Source organism: Paroedura picta, chromosome 10, assembly GCF_049243985.1.
Source record: "Paroedura picta isolate Pp20150507F chromosome 10, Ppicta_v3.0, whole genome shotgun sequence".
NCBI lineage: Eukaryota > Metazoa > Chordata > Lepidosauria > Squamata > Gekkonidae > Paroedura > Paroedura picta.
In genome coordinates, this window is record NC_135378.1 from 60333552 (window position 1) to 60353990 (window position 20439).

A 20439-nucleotide genomic window follows, 5' to 3' on the forward strand; every position below is an offset into this window, starting at 1 on the left:
ACTTTATGTATAGGCATCCTCCCACAGATATGTCATCACGGTACCCAACTGGATTCAGTGCTCTAAACCAGTGGTCCCCAACCTTTTTATCACCGGGGACTGGTCAACACTTGACAATTTTACTGAGGCAGTCTTTTGCCGAGGGACGTCGCCGCCGCCTGAGCCCCTGCTCCACTTGCTTTCCTGAGATTTTGTCTGCAAAATGACTCGCAAATGCCTCACAGCTGATATCCAATTGGCTATTATTTTGTTGTCATTCCTCTAGGGCAGTGAGAGATTCAACTATACTAAACAATTCCGCTGGGCGTGAGTTAGCGTATGCGATGGTAGTTGAGAAAAAATTGCATTTCAGTGATTTCACCGCTATCTCCTAGGCTTTCATCTGCATTCTATAATCTTATTGCGAGTTTTCCTCCAAACTCATTCTAGTCATCTCAGTCCCCATTTCTACAACCAGATCTACATTTAAACCTGCGCTGAAAGTGTGGTCCAGGGTGTGCCCTGCCTGATGGGTAGGGCCAACAACAAATTGCGAGTGTCATCATGGCAGACACCAGATCCAGCGCATTTCTAGAGGATGGTAGCTCAGCATGGACAGTAAAGTTCCCCAGTCTGGGGGACTGTAGTGTCCAGGCCGCCACCACCTGATTCTTACTGTCAAAAATGATATGTTGTTAAGAGACAAAAAGAATGGATATAAAGAGAAAATCTAACAATTAATACCACAATACAAGTTTAATTTATTAGCTGTATTTTATTTTCTTTAAAAAAAAATCCTATTACCAAAAAAAAAAAATTGAACAGGTGAACAAGTTTGGCAGAGATCTTAACCTCCTTTTTCTAGGAGAGCTTTTAGAGGATGACAAGTACTACCTCCCTGGAGGATTTCAGTTTTCAGTTAAAGAGGACATGATTTGTTCCTGAGGGTTGTGCTCCAATGGTTGCTTAGGTCTCATATTGCTCATGGTGTGGTATTAATCACCTGTGGAGGAAGATGTTTCTTAGAATGTGTGATTAGTATTTGAGAATAAGGGGATGAAGACAGCCTGCTACTATGAGATCTTCCTTGTTCTCGCCTGTGGAAATCCCTGGCTGAAGGGTTGCCACAATGGCTGTCTCCCCAGATGGTTCCAGGAGAAGATCTCACCTATTTGCAGGGTCCCAGTCTAAGTTCTTGGTTTGGTGTCATAGATCAAAACATGGCTGGAACACACCCAGAACTGAAGGCAAATGTATGCAAGCATAAAATGTTTATGCTGAGATGAAAATAAAACTTTATCCATTCTTGGTGTTTGCCCTTGTGTGTGCCCACAGCTGTGGCCACAGATTCATTGAACTTAAACATGTAACATGCCAGGAGAAAGTAAACATTTTAGGACAATGGAAAACCAAAATTACTTCCCCTCCATTTTGCCCTTTCATGTTAGTTTCCTCTGCAAAACAATGTGATCATTTTAGACATTTTGCAAACTGTCTTCTCTGTGAGGCGCCATTGGAATTATCTCTATCCCCTCCAAAAATCAAATGCGGGAGATCACTTAGCCATCTTTTCTGCTGAACTGCTTACTTTTCTAATGGAAATAACATATACAGGGAATTCAATATGTCACAATGAAGCTATAAGTTGGGGAACAGTTCTTCACAAATGTGATGCATCATAAAATGAGCTAAGGTGACAACAGTGAATTATAAAAAAACATACCTGCCCATAGAGAAAAGAGGGTAGCTGAAATGAGGATAAGGGGCATTTGTATTTCTGAGCCTGAGACCAATGAGAAGGTTTTTGGAACAGTGATTTAGAGAGGAAAAAATGGACATATCAAGACCTAGGACTCTATGTTGTCCCTCCCTAGGGAACTGTTTCCCCATAAAACTGCACTATATTCTACCATTTTGCTCCCTTTTTTCTGCCTGTTTGATGTTGTGCTTATCAATTGCTTCGTGGACAAGTAAGAGACAAATCTTTTGTGGCAAATCATCTAAATATTCCTACATTACAAAAGAATTTTACTGGGGTGATTAGTGGTGCATGCTGTTGAGTCTCAATTGGCCGTCAGACCCCAAGTGAAAGCACGACTGTGGCATAAATGATTATAGGTGTTCCTTCGAGACTATATATGTTCATATGCTAATGAAATCCAGTGACACATTTCCTTTATATGCTAACAAGGGACCAGTCCCTGCTTGCTCCACTCACCAACTCTGTAACCCACTGTACTTGCAACATAATTTTATAGATGATCTGCCTCTGTGATATCTGTGCCCCTGGGAAGCTACAATGGCATCTTCCTCCCTGTTTTCCAAGCAACTGATATAAAGAGACATATTGCCTCTTGAACTGGAGGAAGTAGGTATCTGTCATGACTAGGAGCCAGTGTGCCAAAAGGCATTGGTAGCCTCATCCTCCATGAATTGATCCCCTCCTCTTTTAAAGTCTACTGCTATGGTTGCCATCAAGGGAGAGGGAGAGGGAAAGGGATAGGGAGGCAGGGGTGGGCACCGGAGGTGGAGATAGCACTACATTGGTTCCACATAGTTCCTTGGCATGTTGCTTGCTGGGTGCTCTCCTCCTGTTCATGCTACATGGCTGGGAGAATCTACTTTATGCGATTTCCCAGCTAGTGCTTTAAAATGGAGGATGTAGCTGCTGGTTTGCTGCTGGGATGCTGGATGTTGATGACATCCTGCAAAACGCCTAAAATATGGTGTCTGCAAAATATGGTGTCACTACATTTGTTGGGTGCGGAATTTCTCTTCCTTCTCTACCTCCCTTAGTAATAGGGGCTCGGAAGGGGATTTTTCCGCCATGTTGGGGATGGATTTTAAGTCTTTTAATGGAAGTTTTAATGGGTTTTTAAGACACTGTGAACGGCTCGTGGCGGGAAATAAATAAATAAATAAATAGATTGTGCATCCATTACCTTTAAAGAAGATCTTTTTTAAAAAAACAGCTTTTTCTTTCATGGAATGAGACCAACTTCTTTCTCCCAATATATGCACAGTCCATTTAGTTGATCTACTACTACTACTACTACTACTACTACTACTACTACTACTACTACTACTACTACTACTACTAATTTTATTTTTATATCCCACCTTTCCCCAGTTAGCTCAGGGTGGGTCACATCATGGTTTAAAAACATTCAATTACAAATAAATTACTAGTTACTAGTATATAATAAAACATTAATCAATAATCAATTATAAATTCAGTTTAAGATTAAAATGATATCTAAAGCTGCCTCCTTCTCATAATTACAGTCTTGCTGGGGGGGGGGCGCTTAGTCAGTGTTTGGGTGGATTGTCTTCTGGGTGGATGGTTCTCAGGTAGGGAGGCCAGCATCTTCTTGATGTTAATTTCCTGGCCTCAGTTGTTGGCCTGACAGAATAGCTCTATCTTGCAGGCCCTTCAGGATTGTTTGAAGGACTGGAAGACCCTGATCTCACCAAGGTGGAGTGTTCTACCACTGGTTGGGGCCAGCACTGAAAAAGCCCTGGCCCTGGATAAGGCCAGTTTTACTGCTTTGGAATTAGAACTAGGGCCTTTACTTAAAATATGCATATTTTATTGCTGAAACAGAGCCATTACAGATATTATATGCTGGAAAATGAGTTGCTTTTGATCTTTCAGTATTTTATTTGCTAATACAAGACTATTATGATTAGAAATAGGGATATACAGAGAGGATGGGGGTGGCATTTGGACATTTGCTATTGGAATGGATTGAGGACAAACTCATTTCCTACAGTTCCAGTAGGGTTTCCAAGCATCTACCATCCATCCCCAGGAGCTTTTGAGGAGTGGAGTGGGGAAGCATTGATCAACTTCATAACATCACTTCTGGAACTTTACTTCCCTCCATTTTCATCCCACCCACTCATTCAAGCAATGTCAGGCTGAGAGGTGGCAATGGGAGGCCTTCTGATATTCGAGTTAAACTGGCAACCATATATTCCAATGACTACTCCCACTCCCAGTTACTGGTTTCTGACCATTTTAGCATTTATAGGGCACTGCCATGTTTGTTTTCTGTGTAACAGGAATTCAGACAAACTTGATACTCATCATAAACATTTCCATTACTGCTGCTTCAAAAATATCCACATGTAGGGGAAAGGAGAATAGACACGATGACTGGTGTTGATGGATTTTAAAATGCTGCTTGAGAAACTATTTCAGTGATTCAGCACTCTACCAGAAATATGTTTTCAGGCTGGATACTGGGGTTCTCTGGATCACAACAAGCTTCTGCTGAATGCACACAAGTGTCTGGAGTCTTCTTACAGCCCAGAGGCTACATATTGCACCCTCCTCACTGAAAGGTGATGAAAGATGTATTAGAGATAGTACGGTGGAAGTGCAGACGACACAAAACAAAACAGAGTGAAACATCTGTTTACATAACTGGATGTGGTAATCAGTCTCTATCCCTGGAAGATATTTTCTCTGGAGACCACTGAACAATAGTAGTAGTTTGATAGGATTTGAGCTGTGGTTTCAGTCATGTAACACTCTATTACATTCTGCATACAGCTACCATCTGAATCATGGGGGGGGGGGGGTAGCAACAACTTTCTGGTTGTGTCTATAGAGTCAGTTTCTCACTTCTGTGTCTTTTAGATTCCTGCTGGGTTTTGTGGTGAGGTAGCTCTACAGATTTTTGTTGTTGCTGTGCTCATCAGTTATGTGTCTGTGTGTGCACTTTAAAAAATACATTTCCTTAATGGTGTGGTTGAAGGGCACCGATGAATCACAATGACAAAGGAAGTTATTCTAATTAGAGAGCCACATGGAAGCTTTGTGGAAAGAAACTTTCCTCATTTTCATCAGCTAATAATCATAACAATTTGACACCACATCCAGAGGGAGCCAAAAATATGGAAGCAATTATTCAACAACAACAACAGAAACCCAACCCTAGAAAAATATTTTTTTTCTTGCATTTTAGATGTTAAGGTAAGACTGACTTTTAAAATCCTTAACATTAGCTTCAATCAATATAAATATAAATAGTTATTATGGAGGGGGGAGCCTTGAAAAGCAAAAGAATTTGTGTTACAAACAAGTGGAAAATTGTGGGGGCCTTTTCTCCACGCTATCATATGTTGAATTCCACTTTGAGTGCTGACATTGGAAGTGCACCACAGAAATGGGGAGAAATCCATTTATTTATGCAATTGCAACAGAAGGTGGTTTTGAAATGAATTCATGAAACTGGTTGTTATTGTCATAGCAGAACCTCAAATCTCTGAATGGGTAAAATGGTTTAATAAAACAAGTGTATACATAGAATCAATAGCCAAGATTAAGACAGGAGTGGAAATAGATCTGTCAGCTGTAGACTTGTTTTTCTCAGTCAGCAGCACTATCATGCTATGTGGCAAATGGTTTTTGAGGTTTTCAAAATTAGTCTGTGAGACAGCACAGAGAAAGGCAAAAGACATCCATCAGATTCTGATAAGGTAACCGTAAACCATTGTTGGGACCTATTCACTATGCCCCTTCATATCCTGCATCCTCATCGCCAAAAGCTAGCTGAAGCTTCAAGATCTGGTAATATTTTTAAGTGATTACCAATTCCAAGAATGGTAATTCCAAGAATGGTAATAATGGTACAAGAATGGATATTGGGAGTGGAACAGAAGGTTAGAAAAGTGAGGAGGAAGAAAGGGAGTTATTCCTCTCAGAGACCGTTTATGCACTGGAGGTTTCATGCCAGGCTGCAGGCTGGGGTTTTAGTTGTGGCAGGTTGCCGCACCTCTTCCTGCACCCATACGGGGGAGCATTTGGCCTGGTGCACTTCATCCACCCCTGATTTGTGCTCCTGCACGGGAGCTGGGGCAGTGAAGTTCCCAGTGTGTAAATGGTCATAAAGAGTCCTTCATGCAACCATTTTATCTTTTTGTACCACTTAACTGCTTTGAATGACAGATCCCCCCTTTAAACAAACCTGGTGCAAAAGGAGATGGCATTTGCCACTGCCATATTGTTGTCAGTGTAGCTGACTTTCAAATACATAAAATTCAAATGTTAGCCTTAGCAATTCTGTGTACTCATAACTTCATAGAGGTCATAACTGATAGGAAGGACTCTTGTGTTGAGACTAAACATGGAAAGCTTCTGTTGAAGGAAGAGATTTACTAAACATGAGACTAGTGAAATTCCTCTCCCCACAAACAATTTCTATTAAGATTGGCTATTAGTTTTTAAAGTAAATTGTCTTGTTTTCTAGGTCTTGTTTATAATTTTGTTTACTCAGAGGATGAGATTATTTTGGCAGCAAATTATGGTGATATGCTGCAGATGTTAAATAACTTCATCACTGAAATATTTTAAATGCGGCCCCACAGGGAATCAAACACAGAACCTTTGAAGTCATGGTGGGAAGGTTATTGCTTTATCTTATTTTTAGTCCCTGATTATATCTCAAGTCACTTCAGATTATATTTTCCCTGCCTACTTTATGCATATTTGTTTCCTAAACTTGGTGAATTGTCGTTCTGTGTATATTGTCTGAACAAAATCCCATGTGAATTTCCTTCATCTGGCCAGCAGGGAGCAATTGAGATCAGCAAAGATTACTTAACATGTATTGAGAAGCATTTTTGAAGATGTGGAATGGATTGCACAAATGCTAGTGCTGCAGCTGCAGCTACAGGAAAGAACTGAAATTAGGAGAGTCATCTTAAAGCTTAAGCTGAAGGATATAGAAACAACCTTGGCACAACCTTGGGAAAAAACTAAATTTATTTCCTTTTCCATGTTATCATGGTAATTTCTGCATTCCCCTTGAGGTTCCTATCCAGCAATTTTCAAGCAGTCATCTCAAAGTTGGGATTTTTTTTTTTTTGCGCTCTTGGTCTTTCTATTAGTATACAAATTCTGGCTGGGTTCCTGTGCTGATTTTTATAATTGGTTGAGTCTTTTCAGTTGACTGGTTCTAGTTCCTGTTCAGTTTTTTAAAAAAAATATTCTAGTTATTTAACAACAAACTTGAAAAGGAACTAGAGTCAGTCAACTGAAAAGACCTTAGATCTACACCCAAGAGTGCCAGCAAGTCTGACAGTCTATAAGTAAGGTCTGGGGCAGAGTAGTAGACATGAGCAGAAGTGCTTGTTAGATCTATTCTCCTCCCAGGCTGCTTTTGGTTGTGTGTTTTCCCATCTCTTTACTGTTTTGTTTTCAAGACTTTTCCCCATGAAAACGTTCACTTGCCCTCATTTGTGTATGTATTGAAATCACCAGTGGCAGGCAGCACAAGAATAGTCAAATATAACTGAATCCCATATTTCATCCCTTAATTCATGCATTGTATATACATATACATTATGCTCACATTTAGCTTGCAGGCGGGCAGTGGGGGCCCAAAGATGACGCTCACACCTTTACTGGATTGGCAAACAGGCCACAGCTTTTATTTAACAAAAACACAACGTGTTGGCTGACGAGGATCAGGAGCCCAACATCCCCTGGGTCATCCGACCCTAGCCCTGACTCTCATGGCGCCCTGGGTACCTCGTCTCAGCCCCTGCTGAGCCCCAAGAACCCTTGCCATGGAGTCTTCTCCGCTGGAGACAGCTGGAATGCCTTGGGAGGCGTGGACCTCCCTCAGCCCCTTCCAGCCTCTCTCACCTGGACTGCTTTGGACCTACCCGTCCGGGTTGGCCGCATTCCAGGCGGATGCCTCTTCCTGAGGCCCTCCAGTTAGGGGAGTGCTATCGCTCTCCCTTTGTTCAATCCCCACCTGTTTGGGCTCCTTTTCCTTGTCCCCCGCCTGCTGTGACTATGAAAAATTTCAAAACCCCAACACGCTGCTAAATTCCTTAACCATACCAAAACCTTAAAACCTAGGGTGGGAGGGTGGGTGCTGCTCGCTGGCTGGCCGAGGAAAGAGGCCGCCTGCGAGCACGTGGCGCCTATTTAAGCGCCACGCTTCGCTCCTCCCTCCCCGGCTCCGTACGCCGCGCATTCGCACGGCAACCTGCTCACGTGCGCCGGGGAGGGGGATAGAGCGCCCAAGCACGCGCCATCCCTCCTCTGCCCCCCGCCTCGCCGCTTCTCTAATGGCGGCCGCGGTAAGTCGCGGCCGCACTTTAGCTTGCAGGCGGGCAGTGGGGGCCCAAAGATGACGCTCACACCTTTACTGGATTGGCAAACAGGCCACAGCTTTTATTTAACAAAAACACAACGTGTTGGCTGACGAGGATCAGGAGCCCAACATCCCCTGGGTCATCCGACCCTAGCCCTGACTCTCATGGCGCCCTGGGTACCTCGTCTCAGCCCCTGCTGAGCCCCAAGAACCCTTGCCATGGAGTCTTCTCCGCTGGAGACAGCTGGAATGCCTTGGGAGGCGTGGACCTCCCTCAGCCCCTTCCAGCCTCTCTCACCTGGACTGCTTTGGACCTACCCGTCCGGGTTGGCCGCATTCCAGGCGGATGCCTCTTCCTGAGGCCCTCCAGTTAGGGGAGTGCTATCGCTCTCCCTTTGTTCAATCCCCACCTGTTTGGGCTCCTTTTCCTTGTCCCCCGCCACTAGAGCAGGGCCAGCCGGCCCTGCTCCCGCCAACACGCACCCCCGCAACCAATCAAACAGTGTGGTTCGGATGCTGTTCAACCATAACTCCAGCCCCATGGCAGACAAATGAATTCCGTCCCCCCTGTACAACACGTCCGCTGACGGCATGATGCCGTCGTGCCTTGCTACCAAGCCACCCCGCCGGAGCATCATGGAGCTAACTGCAGCGTTGATTTTCCTGACGGATCTGTTCACAGCCTCTATTGATATGGCTCCCCTCCAAAACCGTCGCTCGACTATGTTGGACCAGATGATCTTAGTCCCTGGCAATTTCCGCTGCAGCGCCACCAAGTCCCCGATGATGGACATCTTCAGCTGAACCCGTTTCGTGGACGGTAAATCATTGCCTCCCAGGTGGATTATGAGGGCTGCTGGAGGCCCTGCGCTCCGAACTTCCGCCGCCACCGCCTCCAACAATTCAGGCCATCGCATTCCTCTCCGCCCCAGCCAGGAGATGTTGATGTGTTCTCCCAGGCCCAGGTTGGGTCCCCATCTGGAGCTGTTGGCATAGGCTCCCGCCCAATAGACATAACTGTGTCCGAAGACCCGTACTGGAAGCCTGTGTGAACCTGCTCCTAAAACAAATTAACAATTAATGTCCAATTCCGGACGTACGTAAGACCGGAATGCCCCAGACTTCCACCGCCCTACACCCATGATCTTCCTGGACGATGCTCCCTCCTTAAAGGCTTGTGTAGCCGCACCTATCCTAAACGAATGTGTGCCATAGCATCCCGCCTCCAGGCCTAACCCCCTCAGGCAGGCCCGCATGATCGCCACGAATTGAAATCTTGAAAGGCAAGTCCCATCCTTGTGAATGAGCAAAGCCCCTGGCAACTCAGGCCGCCGTGCCAAGAAAGATCGCATGCTCCTTACCGGGCATGGGCTCCCTGACTGTGCCTTTGGTAAGCATATAGTCACCCCTCTGCCCCTCTGATCCGTCTTTGAGCGACGTATCGTGATCCCCAATGAATCCCCATGAAAGAACACGTCCTCCCTGGCAAGAGGAGCCTTTTCCCCCGATGCCCTAGCCGGGGAAAGAAACTCGCCCCCCCTAAGAGCCGCATAGAAGGCCAGTGTAAATGCTGCCCCTGCCAATTTTGCCTCATAGGCATTGCTGCAAACCCTGTCCAGCTGCCCCAGCATCTGATGGAGTAACTGACGTGAGATAGGCCTCCTTGCATCCTTCCTGACTGGCTCCATCCTTTTCCAGCCTTGCACTGCTCTTTTTGCTAGAAAGGACCTGCCTGGATCCCAAGCCCCGAGCATCTTGCTAACAAAGGACAGCCCGGCCAATCTGACTCGCATTGACCCTGGTGCAATGCCCCGTTCCTTCAAGTGTGCTAGGTATTGAAGCACCAAATTTTCCGACATCGGCCAAGCCGCCTGGTGTCCAGCCGCCTTGGCAAAGTCCACGAAGCCCTGAGCTGCTCCCTCATATGCTCGCCGGGTGGATGGGGCCAACGATTCCCACACGCCCTGGAGGATCAGTCTTCCCCAAGGGACCACAGTCTGGCTGGAAACTCTTCTGGCTCCTTGTTCGCCCCGGGGGCCAAACGCCAAAATCTGTCGGTCTGGGAACGAGATAGAGCGTCCGCTATCTCATTGTCCACACCTGGTACGTGCCTCGCCCGAAATGTAATATTAGCATCCAGACAAGTGAGCACTAACTTCCTGACTAATCGCATTACCCTGTCAGATTTCGATGACTGTTTGTTTACCACTTGCACCACTGCGATATTATCGCACCAAAATTGGACCTTACTGTTTGCGAAATCCTCCTTCCAGAGCTCCACCGCCACCAAAATGGGGAACAGCTCCAGAAAGGTGAGGTCCCTACGCACCCCCGCTGGCCAGTTCTCTGGCCAGCCCGCTGCACACCAGCGGTTGTTGTAAAATACTCCGAATCCCAGGCTACCTGCTGCATCAGAATGTACTTGCAGCGCCTCCCCCAAATCAATCGGTGTTTGCCATATGGTGACCCCGTTGTAGCGTTGCAGGAAGGACAGCCATACCCTCAAATCCTCCTTCATGCCCCTGGTAACTCTAATATGATGCCCCGCATACCAAGCCCCCCTCGTGGCTCTGGCCAATCTGGCACTAAATGCACGTCCAGGAGCTATTACCTTACAGGCAAAATTCATAAGCCCCAGTATGGATTGCAGCTCTTTCAATGTGCATTTCTTCCTCCCTAACATGCCCTGCAGTCTGTCCCTTAGTGCTCCCAGCTTGTCCTCTGGCAGCCTAGACAGGCCCAAGACCGAGTCCAATTGAATACCCAAATATGTGAGTCTGGTTGTGGGTCCTTCCGTTTTTTCCTCAGCCAGGGGAACCCCCAGCTCCGCCGCCACGGCCTGGAAGGCTCGCAGCCTTTCTGCACATGCATCTGTTCCTCTGGGGCCTGCAAGAATAAAATCGTCTAAATAATGACTCAGGGCCTGAAATCCATGCGCGTGCTTCACCGCCCACTCCAAGAATGAACTAAATGACTCAAACGCAGCGCATGCCACGGAGCAGCCCATGGGCATGGCCTTGTCAACGTACCACTGGCCGTCCCATTTCATGCCCAGAAGGCTGAAATCCGCAGGATGCACCGGTAGGAGCCTGAATGCGGATTGCACATCACATTTTGCCATCAGGGCCCCTTGTCCACATTCCCTTACCATTGCTACTGCCTGGTCAAAAGAGGCATATTTCACTGAACAAAGTTCTGGTGGAATAAAGTCATTAACCGAAGAGCCTGCGGGATAAGATAAATGATGAATAAGCCTGAATTGACCCGGCGTTTTCTTTGGCACTACCCCCAGGGGAGATACCCTGAGATTGGGCAGTGGCGGGGACTTGAAGGGACCTGCTATGCGGCCTGCAGCGCACTCCTTAGCCAGCTTCTCCTGCAGCACGCCTGGCATTTCCAATGCGGATTTTAGGTTAGAGCAGTTGGTTGCTCGCCTGTCACCCATGTATGGTATGCGAAAACCTTCCCGAAATCCTTGCAGCAAATATGCTGCCTTCTCCTTATTGGGGTAGGCCTTCAGCATTCTCTCTAGCACACTTACCCGTATTGGGGTATGGGCGATGCTAAGCAGCTCCACCGGGATGGCCTCAGTTGGGCTTTGCAGTGGCGGAAGGGGTTCCTGCGCCCGATCCGCCTTCCTTCCTGTTGGCAGACCGGGCTCCTCGAAAGGGCTGCTGTGCCCCTCCAGCCCTGTTACAGTACTGGCCAGCATGCCCTCCCCCGCAAATCTCACACACGTGATTGTACCTGCACTGCAGGCGTTTGCAAGCTTTCCTGTTGAAGTCCCAACAGGGTAAGCCTGTTAGCCTCCTAAATGATGATGCCCTCTTCTCTCGCTCCCTCGGACTGCGCATATGAGGCCCCACTTTCACCAACCAGGAACCCTGGTGCTTAAGATCCCATCTGGCTTCAGGATTGTGGGAAGCCAGTTCCCTGACTTCCCGTTCGTAATCCATAGCCGCTTCCTCCCCACCGCAGTCTCGAGCCTCAAGAACGTGAGAGAGGAAGCGGGCCAGGTGCCACCCCCGCTCTGGGTAAGCTGCTGCGATTAAAGCCATATACTCAGTAAAGCCTCTGAGCCAATTGCTGAAATTACGCTCACAATGCTGTATGTCTCCCTTCTTTTTATCCCTCTTAGCCCCTGTGTCGCCCCCTTTTCCTGATTTGACAAAGGAAAACAGGTCTACAAAATAGCCTTCCAAAGCCTTTTCCCTAAGTTTCTTTGGGAGATGGATCCCTGGGGGGGCGTCCGTATCCCGATAATTGCCTGGAGGTTCTTGCATTCCTCCTGCTACTGCCCCAGCTGCCAGCAGGCGTCTAGCCGCAGCCCTGCGCCTATGTAGCCATGCTGGGAGGCCCGGGGCAAACGCCCCTTCCAGCCAGTAATGACCTTCTCTGTGTGCCCCATCACTGTCACTTGATGACGTTGACTCACCATTTGAGTGAGTGCACCGCCCCTTGCAGCGACGCCGCTTCGCAGGCCTGCGATGCTTCTTGTGCTTGCGCGACACCGGAGCCTGCGAGGGCTCCTCTGTCCCGTGGCTCGTGCTCTCTGTGTCAGAACTCGTGGAGCCGGAGCTGGGATGAGCGTCTGAGCTGGGGGACCTCCCATGCCCTGAATGCTGTGACATGGCACGGGCATATCCCCGCCAGTATGCTGCTGCTTCCCCGCCTGGAGTGCCCTGCCTTTGTTGCGATCCCTCACTCTCTGAGGCCTCGGAGGATCGCCCAGCGCCCGTTTCCTCCCTGTCCCTCCGGGCGCCTTCCCTCTTGTCTCGCGTTCTGGGCCTCCCCCCCATGCCACTGGGACCTGGGCTCTCCAGCCTACCTCCCCTGGCACTCATAGGTGCCCCATCCCCCAATCCCCTGCCATGGCGAGATGAGGAGGCTGGGGCCTGGCGCCGCCCCCTGGCCGCCCTCGGCGTCTCTGCCTGCCGCGCCTGGGGTGCCGGGCCTGCCCGCTGTGGGCTCGCTGCCTCCCCGCCCCTGGGCTGGATCGGCCCTAATACCGGCTGCCCCGCGCCTCCGCCCTCCGTGCGCTGCTCCGCGGCTCCTCCCTCGGCCCCTAATCCTGGCCCTTTCTGCTTTGGAATGGCCCCCACCCATGCTGCCCGGGCTCGGGCTGCGCTCGCCCGTTTTGCCACGGCCCTCTTCGTGGGAGGCTCCGGCTCCTGACCTCCCCTCCCGGCCTGCGCCTGGGCTCGGCCCGGCGCCTTTTTGGAAGCCCGTTGCCGTTTTGGAGCCATTACACCTGTTCTTGCTCCCCCTCCCCGAAAGCCAAGCCGAGGGAGAGGGAAGAGCGAGCCGCGGGCGGAGATGAAAGGTGGAGAGGAGAGTAAGCGGAGGGTAGTTCTTCCCGATGGCCTCCCAGTCCCCCCGCACAACCTCGCCTCGCCCGGTGCTGCTCGCTGGCTGGCCGAGGAAAGAGGCCGCCTGCGAGCACGTGGCGCCTATTTAAGCGCCACGCTTCGCTCCTCCCTCCCCGGCTCCGTACGCCGCGCATTCGCACGGCAACCTGCTCACGTGCGCCGGGGAGGGGGATAGAGCGCCCAAGCACGCGCCATCCCTCCTCTGCCCCCCGCCTCGCCGCTTCTCTAATGGCGGCCGCGGTAAGTCGCGGCCGCACTTTGTCATTGCTGTGAAATGACCAACTCAGCTATTTGCCCTATGGCAGGCTCATAGCCATATCTGTGCCAGGAACATGTTGTCTATGCTTTCCGTGTCTGACTGTACAACGGTTGCTCCTCTTTGCAGCTCGGGCTGGTTCAGTATAAACAATATTGGCCTTGACATCTGTTCCAAGCTTGACATACATGGGTTTGGAAATTAAAGGTTCAGCTTTTTAAGGACCAAGGGATACTTTATACTGGAGATCTTTGAATCTCCTGACTTGGTCTTTTTGCCCTTAAAAAGTAGCCATGCATTCTCTTTCATGGTACAGGGTAAGAATGACTTTATCCTTACAACACTTTCCTTTTCAAAATTACTTTCCCAAGGCTGCAATTTGCTTCCATAAGGAAATAAATTAGACATCCTGACTTGTCTGATCTTTGCCCCTGGGAACCTTTCCCCTCGTACCACCATAAAGAAAGATCTGATACAAAGTCCTAAGCATTTTTCTCGTGGAAATTTTGCAGCTACCTTCTAGGTAGCAGAAGTAAATATTTTTGATGGTATCCTAGTCTGAAATAGCAAAATTGAACTAGTTTTAATAAGTACATGATAGTTATTCTTCTCATTAAGACATGTACTAGTTTGTAACCACCTATATTTATACAGTACTCCCTGTTCTGTATATGTGGTTGAAAGGATTTCACAGGAGCCTGGAGATGAGGAAATTGAAGAGCAGAATATTTTGATAAATGAATGAAAGTTAGCAGGCAGGCTAAAGACCCAGTGGCATTCACAGGTATAATCCATTGTCAAGGAGGTATTGATATCCTTGAGCTATTCTACTTCATGCTTGCTTCTATTATTTTATGAGAGTTGCCAGCGTTGGCTTTTTGTCAATACATGCCTGTCCCTTATTGGGTCTCAATTACACTTAATTAGCCTTTAGCTGGCAGTGCCATTCTGTACTCTTGCTAAGGTCCAGTTAACAAATTATGGGGTAAACCTCCTAGGAGCATCTCCGAGACAGAGCCAGAGGCATCCAAGTGGTCCCTAAGGAGCTTTATAAGCAGTCACATTTCAGAAGTAGCCAAAGGAAATAACCATCTTTCCAGCTGAATTGAAAAGATTACAAGGTAGTTGGTGGATGGGTTTCAAAATAGCATTGCCAACTGGCTGTTCTTCCACAGCGGGCAGTGTATTTATTTGGGAAAAGCTGTAGAGTAGCATGAAAGGACAGAAAAGAAACAAGAGCCTGCAGCAATTCATGTTCTCCCCATTGTTTATAGAAAACAGAGTCAGCAATCCTTCCCACTGGCTCAACTATATACTTTCCCTGATACTAAGAATGTTTTACCATCGCTGAAGATAGAATAAAACTTAAAAATCATCAAGGCAGCAGATGCTTCATGTTAACCCAGACTTTGGTCATGCTCAAATCCAAAGGACATTTAACTCATTTTCTGCTTGCTTAAAACCCATAACAGCAAAGAAAAAAACCACTTTTTTTAGTGTGCATAAACTTTCTATTGCAATTTTGATGGATTTAAGATCTGATGTAGAAATTAATTATGACTATCATGCTCATTATCAAAGTACAGAATCTCTTCATTGTATAAAACTATTTCATACCAGAGGAACAAGTGCAACAAAAGGAAACACCTTAACAACTGACAAAAGCATTTGTTGTTGAACTTTTGGGCAATATGTTTGTAATTAGTGAAATTAATGGTGTGTCTCTACCATAATTCAGTTAGATTGAAGTTGGTGTGCAGGGCTAGCATGCTAGTTAATTACATTTGGTTAAGTGCTGAAAGCATTTATTTGATTTGCTGCTCCTTAATAAAGTTCTTTTGAATGTCTTCCAATGACAGCATGCAATTGGAGTTTTGGAGGGTCAAATAAGTTTCCTGTCATCCCAGTTTAAGTTTTCCCTTTCTTCATATTTCCATATACTTTTGCTATTATAGGTTCTCACTGTGGAGACTGTTGTGAAAGACTTGCAGAGTTATTAAGATTTTATAATGCTTTCCTGAAGAGAATAGCATGATTCCAAACCTGTTGTTTTCAATGGATTTAGGAGGGTCTAAGATGGCACTGAGAACCAGCAATAGGAGCTCATCTCTCTGTTTGGACTAGGAAAGTGAACAACCCTCAACTCAGGTTAATGGCATTGCCTAGGACATTGTGTGTGTGCATAGTGGTACTCACCAGAATTGCGTACTTTTGTCTGGGTAGGACAGGGGGCTCTTCAAAGTCCTGAAGGGGGCATTGGTGGAAATCAGTGCAAACTGATATATGACTACCAGGAATTTTTTAACCCCTCCCAAATAAACATTGCGATTGCTATCAAAATAGTTCTTCGACTTTTGATAACAGGAACTAAAGCATAGTTGCTGCTTTTTGACCCAGTTCAAACTAATGCCTTTCCAGACACTCTCCTTTTTGATGGTTTTTATTCATGGTAATGCTTCTTTCTTTCATTGCTGCGCTGGTGCTAGCCACCTGTCATGTGAACCAGAAGAATTGAGAACTGAAATCAGAATGCATGTAGCTCTTCTCTGATTTAGCCTTGTGATAATTCTATGATGTCAGTTTTGCTGGGAGAGGAGAGAATTAGGGAGACATAGCTGGGATTTGAATCGAGGACTCTCTAGCTCTAATCTGTTACTCTATTCTGGCTCCTGAGATATAGCTGACTGTTCCCTGTTGTCTCTCAGGCATGATTCAAGATGCTGGCTTTGATCTATAAAATTTGACATTTGTCAAACATCATAAAGGCCAATTCTGTTCTTCTTTTTGTACTATTAAGAACAATGACACAACTGATGGAATTCTCTCTTTTTCTAAATAAAATTACTGCAATTACACAACGTTTATACCACTGTCTGTGGAAGTTTTCCTAACATCATACAATTTCATCTCATTGAAAATTTACAAAGAGGCCTACATTCCAACCAAGTGTTTATGAAACAAACATTTCACTGTTGACTATTGCATAATGGCATCAACATACTCTGTAATAGCATTCTTGGTAAAACGTTCCTTTTTATTTTTAAAAAACAAAAGAAGCAGTGAAAGAAAGGTGTAGGAAATAGAAAGAGTGGTAATTGTAGCAGCAGCAGCCTGTTGTGTCTGGAAAAGAAATAGTTAAACCTCTTCTTTCCCATCTCATAGAAAAATATTGTTCGAAGATGATGAAATATTAGAGATGGCGGTTAATAGAGAACAGAACACCATAGAAATTTGCTACATGCTAATGTGAGGGAAAAGTTTTTTAAAGTTTCTGAATATAAATTTTATTTATTTATAGTATAATTTATATATTGTGCCCACTAAGAGTCACCATTTCAGGGCTAACAACAAGTTCAAATTTTCAGTCATTACAATTAAGCAGTAACAATAAAACTGTCTACTTAAAATAATAAAATAGTATAGAGTTTTAAAACTGTAAATCAATTGCTAATTTTAGCATCAATGATCAATATTTATTTAATATTAACTCACTATTGTAGCTAATTCTGGACTACTGACAGAAACATTTCTATATTCAAATCTCACATTTTTGCACTGACAGTTTGCTGATGCTCATATATGTTGACTATGCTCTTGTCAGGTTTTAATTTTGCTTCATGAGTCTGCTTTGTTCTTCTGGGAATGAGTTCTTGACATATATCCAGGTTTTGGTTCTTATTTCGGTTTTCATTTGCTCTAGTAACTCTGACAGTTATTCAGGTTGGCACTGGTACCACATTATTTCTTTTGTTCAAATATGCCTTGCCATGTGTCAAATAAGCTTCTTTCATGCAGTTTCTGTCGTGATCTGAAAACCAAGTGATTATGGCAGAAGAGAAAGAAGAAATAGTACATCTAAGTTATTGTCTGAGACTCATCCTGAAAAGGGCTCAGAATGGATCAAGGCCCATCATGCAGCAGGAGATTTGAGCTTTTACGCATCAGCAATAAAAGATTAACATTCTATGGTACAGTGGGAAGATTGTGGTAGGCTTGAAAAATGAGCCTCTACTGTAAAAAAAACAAAAACAAAACAAGTTTAGAAAGTGAAATATCAACATTTTATCCTAATAGGACATAGGAACCTGATTCCGAGAACCACAAAGATTTTACATTCATCTTCCATTCATAACAAATCCCGTGTAGGCAATATTGGAAGGAAGCAGACAGAACAATTTTACAGAGATCGAGAACCACTTTTTTTTGTTTGTTTGTCGGATACGGTTTCCAAAGAGTTGGTAGGTTTTGCTTTGAGTCCTGAAAAAAGTCAGTGCACTTAGAGAAAGACGTCAATGCAACCAGAAAGAAAGCCCATTTAACCTACAGAAATGATACTTTCAGGTTTATTGGCCCACCATGAGTCTAACTTCTTACCTCAGCAACAGAATCTGAGGTAGTTTGATGGCTTCTCTCTTTGTGCTGGTAAAAAGCATCATTTAAAATGATTCATTCTGTTCTTATTGATTTAGGGCTTGACCACAGTTTTGAAATTAGTCCCATGTGTTTTGAAATTTGAGTCTGAGGGCTGTTGGAGAGTACATGTAGTCTGTGTACTGCATTGTTCACCTTTGGCTCTTAGGGGCCAGCAGCCGCAGTAAAAGGTGTTGAAATGTTGCTTTGTTCTGAGACTAGTCATTGCCATATGCATCTCAGTTATGAGTCTCGACAAAAAGTATTTTTCCACTCGAAGAGTTGTAAGTGGTTTTCACATTTACATCAGCATTGTCTATAAAAGAATTTACAAGTTTTTGGGGAGAGCATGAAACACATGGGAAACAAAGGTAAGCACAGGATGCACAATGCCCAAATGCCACCTTTAAAGTGGTACGAGTCGAAAGACGCTGGTTATGAATAAGTTGTCAATAGGATGTGTGTAAAAACAAATACTTGTCATTGTAAACAAACTGTCTACTATTCCAGTTTCCTCCAAATTATGCTTGTCTTCTATAGACCTGAAATCAGCATAGTCTATGTGTCTCTATGGAAATTTCTAGTTAGGTCTCCATGAACTACAATTTCCATGAGATCCTGCTGGCAGCATGTGCCAGAGTAGTGGTCAGGTGACACTGCAGCACAATGGAGGATGTTCCCCATCCCAGAGTTACTGTTGGAACTTTTTAAGGTGCATAATCACTGAAAAAAAAACCAATGCAGTATCACAGCATATGTATAAATGGGAACGTGTTAAAACCGTTTTTTAAAAGGATGATTTAAAAGCATTGGCAATTGATTGCAGTGAAAATTGATATATTCATAATAGGCCCAGGTATCTATGGGGAAAGAGCCTCTTGTGGCACAGGGTGGTAAGGCAGCAGAAATGCTATCTGAAGCTGTCTGCCCATGAGGCTGGGAGTTCAATCCCAGCAGCCAGCTCAAGGTTGACTCAGCCTTCTATCCTTCTGAGGTCGGTAAAATGAGTACCCAGCTTGCTGAGGGGTAAATGGAAATGACTGGGGAAGGCACTGGCAAACCACCCCATATTGAGTCTGCCATGATAATGCTAGAGGGTGTCACCCCTCCGTCACCCCTCGGTGCTTGCACAGGGGATACCTTTACCTTTTTTATCTATGGGGAAAATGAGCAGCTTCATAGAAAATAAGAACACCAATTATTCATTGCTGAGCATGCAATTCCTGATCCAGTGAAGGAAATGTTTGTGTCATGGAAGGTTGAATGATCAGAATCTGACCTGAGAAATGCAAGCATAGCAGTCTTTAGACTCCTAAGGGAACACTGCAGAAGTAGAAAAGTTTACAAGATGAATGACCTAGGAATATGAAGTCTCAATAGACTGAAAATACTGGATTTTAAGCTGCAGGGTGACTATGCTAATAGCCTCACTGAATAATAATATCAAGGCACTGGATGTGTTCCTACATGCAGCAAATCCTGGTTTCTCCAAATTATTTTTCCTAACCTAGGTTCTATTAATTTAACAAATGTATGGCTCTTGTATGTAACTATTTTATGAAACATCATGGAATCATAGAGCTGGAATAACCAGGATGTCACAAAATCTTACTCCTGTTTGGAAGACAAGAACCTGGATAAATCAGCTTCTCATTGATTGCATGTACTCCTGGCCATAAAGAACCAGGAACAGCAAATATAAACATATATTATAGTTATTGCTGTTATCACTATCTATCTTATGAGTTTCACATTCTCTGTAAATTAAGTTATATTTATATAAATATGATAATAGTAATAATAATAATTGTGCATGGGAGTGGAAAGTAAAAAAGAAATACTGGGAGCTGAGTGTATATGATGTTCCCCCTCACAACTATTTAAGTGGCTGTGTCCTTGAAATGAAGCAAAACTAAACCCTGCCTGTAATCCAGAAGAACAGAGGCACACAAACTGGATCTTTTTTCCAGAGTACTCTGTAGCTGCTCCCCAAGAACATAAGTTTGTTTTTAACTCTACAACAAAAATACTATGCATACACTACAAGAGAGATTCGGGTGCAAAGCTGTGTTGGTCTGAAGCAGCAAAACAAAATTTAAGTTCATTGGCACCTTTAAGACCAACAAAGTTTTATTCAAGGTATAAGCTTTTCTCTGACACAGTGTGCATGCACACAAAAGCTTATATAAAATCGTAAAGGTGTCATTGGACTCACACTTTGTTATACTGGAACAGAGTTACGTTTTACCAGTTCTCACATCTAGCCCCCCCTCCCCAATGCTCCCACTTTTAAAATGTGCCTCAAACTCAA

General features: G+C 45.2%; 1 protein-coding gene across 1 annotated transcript; it reads right to left on the reverse strand.

Moving 5' to 3' along the window:
- Positions 1-7349: 7349 nt before the first annotated feature.
- LOC143819140 (uncharacterized) lies at positions 7350-13626 on the reverse strand. The gene is made up of 2 exons (XM_077300347.1): positions 12529-13626; positions 7350-9153 (listed from the first exon to the last, which is right to left on the reverse strand). The coding sequence occupies exons 1-2, from the start codon at positions 13337-13339 to the stop codon at positions 8408-8410; spliced, it is 1557 nt and encodes a 518-aa protein (XP_077156462.1). The 5' UTR covers positions 13340-13626; the 3' UTR covers positions 7350-8407.
- Between the last annotated feature and the right edge of the window lie 6813 nt (positions 13627-20439).

Bases quoted from the DNA above. Each gene is read 5' to 3' on its own strand.
- LOC143819140 (XM_077300347.1), bottom strand. From the start codon at position 13,339: ATGGCTCCAAAACGGCAACGGGCTTCCAAAAAGGCGCCGGGCCGAGCC. The intron at 9,154-12,528 runs GTGAGTCAACGT...AATTTGTTTTAG, and splicing joins GCGGTGCACTCACTCAAATG to GAGCAGGTTCACACAGGCTT.